Below are 6,507 nucleotides of genomic sequence, written 5' to 3' on the forward strand. Positions count from 1 at the left end.
TAGATAAGTAGGAAGGTAGGTGGGTAGGTAGATAGATAGGCAGACGGAAGGGTGGGTGAATGGGTGGATAGAAAGACGGATAGATAGTTACATATATTGATTGATAGGTGATGGGTGGAAAGATAGATACATAGGAAATAGGTAGACAGATCAATAGATAGATAATAGGTGACAGATGATAGATCAGTAAATCAATACGTGATAGGTGGGTGATGGATAGGTATGGTGGGATAGAGAGATACCAGTAAGTAGCAATTTACACAGAAAGACATGTCCACACACCTGAGGTCGATGGCAGACACCCCCGTGCATTGCCTTTCGTTTCCTGCACGCGGAGACACTCCCTCCCGCAGGCCACACCTCTGGGCTGGCGGTGCGGGGCCAGCAGGAGCATCAGCCCAGACAAGCATGTGATGGCACATCGCGGTGGGTGCTGCAGCGCAAGCGGCCGGGAGCACGGGACGGGAACAGGGTTAGGGGTCGCACTTCTGTTAGGGTCCATGTGGCCCCTTTGCACGGGGTTTCCGCCTGACAACTACAGGGTGGGGAGCTTGGGGTCAGGAAATGAGAGGGAAGAAGGGGTGCGCCGGGCACAAGGGGAAGAGTGGACAAAGCCTCAGCCTGGGTGGGCGGAAGCAGCGCAGGCCCAGGATACACAGTGCCCCCTCTGCCCAGGCTCAGGTCGTCCTGGGTTCCTCCCAGCAGCCTGACCCGTGCAGCAAAGGAGAGGCTTCCTGGGACCCTGGCCGCTGTCTTCCCTGAGGCCCCGTCTGTGTTGCGTTTCTCTACAGGAGTTTCCTGGTGCTCAGCTGCCGGGTGAATGAAACCCGAACAGCAAGCTTCAGGCAGGTCTTGTGCACTCAGGTCCCGTAGCGGGGGCAGAACTTTCTGATTTGCAAAGATGATCAGTGTGTGTTCCCTTGGGAGCAGGACCGAGGCTGTCTGTCTGTGTGGACAGTTTCTGCCTGTGTTTCTGCACCCCGGGCTTGCCCACCACATTCCTTCCCGACCACAACCTGGTGTCCAGGACACGGCCCCCACGGCGAGGCCAGGTCCCAGCCTGACCACAGCGGCTGGTGTTCTCAGCAGGGCTGCTTGCTCTTGAAAGATGTAGGTGCAGCCATGACAGCAGGTCTGGAATGACGTCATTTGTGATGACGTAGATGAGGTGCCGAGGACCTAACTCTTGCTTATAGCAAAGGCCTGTGGTCAGACTGGTTCGGTTATATCTTGTTTCACTTAAAGTCACAGACCCACTGCGGACTTACTCTGTTGATGACATTTGACTAGACAACCCATTTGGTTCTGTAGAAACCGCTCTGCCCTTACATTGGTGGGTGGTCCCTGGCCTCTTGCATGCTCCCTAGCTGTTCTCACACCTACACTGAACCTTATAAAATTGTAGTCGTAGGTCAAAAAGGTTGACTCTGGACAGTTCTTAGTTTAATTTCAAGTTTTGTTTCACTTATTGGGCAATTTTACCCACTTAAAATATAGCCAAAAATCTTGCAAAATAAGAAAAATTATTTCCAAACAAGGATAGGTTCTTTGAATTTTAAGAAATACTTGCTGGCAACAGGTCCTGCTCAGAGTGCCTGTGGTAGAGCAGAGACGTGTGACGTTTGTTCAGAGACTGCAAATTGTGAAAGGCTTTTCCCACAGTTTACTGACGCCATTATGGCACCTGGCAAGTGACGAGAGGGAGGCCTTGCTGTGCTGAGATGACCACAAGGCCCGCGTCTCCGCTTCTGCCCGACAGGCTTTGAGTTTTGATAAGACACTTATCAACAGCACATGCTCAGAAACCCTGAGCCATCCAGTTGGGGTGGGGGAGGGACAGTTTAACTGTGGTTACTTTCTTCTTAACAAGGTTATGAGTCAAGCCTAACGGTGTCTGCAGCATGTTGACCAATGATATCTTCCAGACATGGCTGTTTTGCTACATCCTGGGTTAAAGGATCCGGAGTTCCAGTGCAAAATTCTCCATCTTTAAGGTGGAATGAGCCACCTGGGTCTTGCCGGATGCAGATTGGGTTCTGTAGGTCCCAGAGGGCCTGGCTGGGTCCCGGGCTGGGAGCAGGACATGCTGAGAGCCGCAGGTTCTGGAGGAAGCCACCAGGGGGTGCACATGCGCACCTGCCCCAAGGCCCAGCTGTGGCCTGCTTGTCACCAGGGCGACTGACCACTAATGCCTGTCTTCCCTTTCCAGCGTGGAGAGCAGGCCTGGCTTCGCAGCGGTGGAATTGCGGCTGCGCAATTACTACTACGACGTGGTGAACTAAGACTGTGCCGGTTGCGCCGCCTGTGAGCAGATGAGGCACAGGCCAAAGTATACAATCACTGATTTTGAGTCTCCATCTCCCTCTTCCCATCGGGAGAGCCAGCCTCAGGGGACATGCCTGACTGTGGTCCCCAAAGCCCGTCCCGGACACACCCTCCACAGAACAACCGCCTGCCCGGGGAGCATGGGAGAAAGATGGACAGCAGGGGCAGAGGGCTGTGGCTTCCTCCGTGTCTGTCGTCTGTGTGGTTCCCCAGGCTGGTCATCTGCAGGGTCTGTGTCCGGAGGCCCTCGCTGTCTGTCCAGTCCTCTGGCTCCTGGCTGCACCGGAAGCCGCCGCCCAGAGACACCATATGCACTAAGCGCCCCTCGCCGTGTCTCGGCGTGCCCGGGGCAGGGACGCGATGCGACGGTGAGGCAGGCGGTGGGAGGAGGGACTTGCTGGAACGGGCCACCGGACTAGCCCTGGCCCCAGAAGCTTTCCCGATGGCAACGTGCTTTGAGGCTTTCACAGGTCACTTTCTACCAGCACGTGTGTGAGGTGTAGCCAGGCAAGGATCAAGTCGGGACGCTGCTTCTGCTCCGTGCCCTCTGAGCCGGAGACTCGCGTCTCCTGAGGGTGGCCTGCGGGAGGGGTGGCGTGGCTCGCTGACCCCGGAAACCCTCTCCCGAGGCCGCTCTGAAGACTGTCCTCGCACATAGACGGTGACCTCCAGGGAAAGGCTGTCTGTCTCCTTGAGCAGAAGGAGGACAGACAGCAGGCCGCTGCTGCTGTGTGGAGCCCATTCCTCCTCTGCCCGGAGAGGGTGCCGCCAGCACTCTGCCTGCGTCCGCGGTGGGGCCTCCGGCCAGGGCAGGTGGAAAACGAGTTCCTAAAGAAGGTGTGAATCCATAATAAAGCTCAGACCGGCTCCTCGCCACAAGCAGGCTTTACTGGGTGTGATTTGGGGCTGAAGATACAAAACCCAAGAATTATCTTCTTGTCCCCTGTTCTTAATTAATCCTTAACTAGTGTCTGATTTTACTCAAGACCATTGCTAGTCAGTTTGCTGTGGCTCTTGAAAACTAGAGCTACTTAGCCATTATCCTTGGGTCAGTCACGTCACACACTCAGACCGTCTCGTCTCAGCTCTGCTCACACGTTGCAGGGGTGCGTCTGCCGTGTGCAGCCGCGAGGCCCTGCTCTGAGGGGAGCGCGGCTGGAGAGCACAGCGGGGCCCTGGCCTGGCAGGAGACGTCAGTCATGGGGCTCCTGTTGAGAAACTTTTAGAAACCATTCCTTCTTCTAGAATTGTGCTACCTGGTGGTCTAGTGGTTTTGTTAGAATCCCTGTGTGCTGAGCAGATAGTCCAGTGGTTCTCACCTTCTGGCCCTTTAAATACAGTTTCTCATGTTGTGACCCAACCATAAAATTATTTTCATTGCTACTTCATAACTGTAATGTTGCTACTGTTATGAATCGTAATGTAAATATCTGATATGCAGGATGGTCTTAGGCGACCCCTGTGAAAGGGTTGTTCGACCGCCAAAGGGGTCACGACCCACAGGTTGAGAACCGCTGTTAGTCCAAACAGCGGCAATACACATAGTGCCTGAAATTGAAAGGCTAATGACGAAGCCTGTAGTCAGGCGATTCAGAACCCTGAGAGGAAGGGCTGGACACAGCGGAGATGACCTCTGAGGAAGGCTGCGTGCTGTCCCTCCTCCGCCCGAGGTGTGGGGAAGGCCAAGCCGCAGGAGGCGTCTCCCATGCCCTCACCGCTCCTGCCCCTCCCAGAGGCGAGTGTGCAGAGGGAGGAGGGGCCGGGAGCGGCTGGCCCCCAGTGCCGGCCCCGGGGCGGTGTCCCGTGTGTGGGTCCCCCGCTGCGTCCTGTGTCCATCTTCTCTAGTGAAGGGGTCCTGTGCCAGGTCTTCCCCGGGTCTGCAGCGGAGGGGAGGGCAGGGGGAAGGAGCGCCACTGCAGAAGGATTTGTGCAGGGAATGAGCTGAAGCTGGAAGCTGAGGGCTCCATCCGGGGCCGCTGGCCTGCGCTTGGTTTTCACGCGCCTGCTGCCTTCTCGTGGGCCTAGCCACGTCCTTGCCTGGTCTGGCTCACTCCACGTGCTTCCCACGCTGGCCCTGGTTGAGTGGGAACAAAGGGCATCATGGACAGACAGGCTCCCTGGCCAGGCCAGGCCGTGACCTCTGCGGCCACCACCCCCGGAGCCCTGGCGAGCGAAGGTCTTCGCGGCAGAACACTGTGCTGTGGCCGACGCTCCCGCGGGGTTCCCGTGAGCACGGCCCTCCGCACCTGCTGCGCGGCCCTCCCTGCTTCAGTCGTTGGATGGAGACTCACAGTCACCCCAGCAGCCCGGACGCAGCCCCTCCGCGTCCCACCCGCGCCGCGGGGTCTGGGCACCACAGTCCTGCAGTGCCCCGTCCAGTCGGAGGAGCACGGGGCTTGTTTTTAAACTGTGACTCCAATAAAAATTCAACGGATGGTAGTTTCCATGGAAGCTACTGGAGCGCAGTAGGGCGGATCAGGCTGCCCATAACAGTGTGAGCAGCGGCGCCAAAGCAGCGGGTTGTTTGAGATGATAAGTCCCAGCCGACCCTACAGCAATGGGTGCGCAGGCCCCTCCGAGCTGGTCTGAGCCTCGCCGTCTGCTGAAGCGGAAGGCAGGTCACACAGGGCTGGCCCCATGACGCCCTGTTCACGGCTCGGAATCTGCCCAGCGAGGGCCTGACAGCCACATCGTCCCCTCACGGGAGACAGACAGGCCACAGGGCACAGGTGGGTATGGGGACGAATCCAGAGCTCCCATCGCCGCCTCTCCCAGAGGAGCTTGCCCCCCGCACCCCGCACCCCCCACCTGCACACACACGCAGAACCGTCTCCCAGATGGCGCTGAGGGCCAGGGTGGGCGTCATCCCACCAGGACCTGCTGGTGGCTGCGCGGCAAGACCTCCTCTGGATCTGCACAACTGCCAGGTGGTCCCCTGCGCTGGCACTGTCTCAGTGGCGTGGCTGTGGGCAGCCTGGCCTGGGGACTTCAGGCCAGCAGATGGTGCCCTGGGATGGCTCAGGGAAGGGGCTGGCCTTGGACTTAGGAACCTTCAACCCCAGAGAGGGGCAGAAGCCCGAGGTGATGGTTGGAAGCGGTGACAGGAGGTGGCCGCAGCGTCCGTGAGCTCGGACCCAGGGCGAGGACCCGAGCCTGTCTCCCTATGGCCATGGCCAGGAGGGCCTGAAACACGCCTCTTTCTGAGGGAAGGCTGGTGGGAAGCCTGAGGAGGGGCTGCTTTCCCGAGTCTGTACGTGGGGCTCGCAGCAGGCTCTCGGAGCATTGCTCCCTTCTCGCCTGGCTGGCGGCTCAGGACAGAATTCTGTCCCCGCTTCAAGGACAGAAAGTTTCTCAAATCGGAGCATTTTCTGCAGCGGAGGGGAGGGCAGGGGGAAGGAGCGCCACTGCAGAAGGATTTGTGCAGGGAACGAGCTGAAGCTGGAAGCCCTCGCGCCCCACTTAGTCCTTCTCCTTCTCCACGGAGAAGCCTGAACCCTGCCAGGTGTCCTCCAGGGAGTGCGAGTCGGACCATACACCTGCCCTCATACACATGCACACATGCACTCATGCACACACAAACACACATGCACTCATACACACATATACACACTCATATACATATACAGAAACACATATGCATTCATACAAACATACACAAAACATGCATGCACACACAAACACACATGCACTCATACACACATAAACACACACACATACACCTGCCCTCATACACATGCACTCATACACACACACGCACACATGCACACCTAAACAAACATGCACACACACAAACACACATGCACTCACACACATACACACATACAAACATACACACAGGCACTCATACTCATACACACACAAACACACATGCACATTCATAAATACACAAGCACACACATACACATACACACTAATAAAAGAGAAAGATGCAAATTGACCATACCTTTGCAACACCCACCAGCCAATCAGGAGAGAGTATGCAAATTAACCCAACAAAGATGACAGGTTAATTGGCATACACAGGCCCTGAGCAGCCAGGGGCAGGGCAGGACGCTTGTGTCATCACCATGGCAACAACACAGGCATTCCGCACCACCCCAGCCACTCCGGGCCTCTGGGCAGCATGGAAAGGAGGAAAGGCGGCTCCTGTCTGGAGGGAAGCAGTGCTGGCAGCCATTCTTG

The 6,507-nt window shown here is 57.0% G+C and overlaps 1 protein-coding gene across 1 annotated transcript in view; it reads left to right on the top strand.

Moving 5' to 3' along the window:
- The window catches only part of SYK (spleen associated tyrosine kinase), an 80,399-nt gene extending 76,708 nt beyond the window's left edge, over positions 1 to 3,691 (top strand). Inside the window, exon 14 of the mRNA XM_070400790.1 lies at positions 2,210 to 3,691. Coding sequence (XP_070256891.1) covers positions 2,210 to 2,282 — 73 coding nt within the window. The 3' untranslated portion in view covers positions 2,283 to 3,691. The remainder of the gene's footprint in view (positions 1 to 2,209) is intronic.
- Positions 3,692 to 6,507: the final 2,816 nt, after the last annotated feature.

The sequence above is a fragment of the Myotis yumanensis genome, unplaced genomic scaffold (assembly GCF_028538775.1).
Source record: "Myotis yumanensis isolate MYYU_CA2020_CCGP unplaced genomic scaffold, mMyoYum1.0.hap1 SCAF_21, whole genome shotgun sequence".
Classification (NCBI taxonomy): domain Eukaryota; kingdom Metazoa; phylum Chordata; class Mammalia; order Chiroptera; family Vespertilionidae; genus Myotis; species Myotis yumanensis.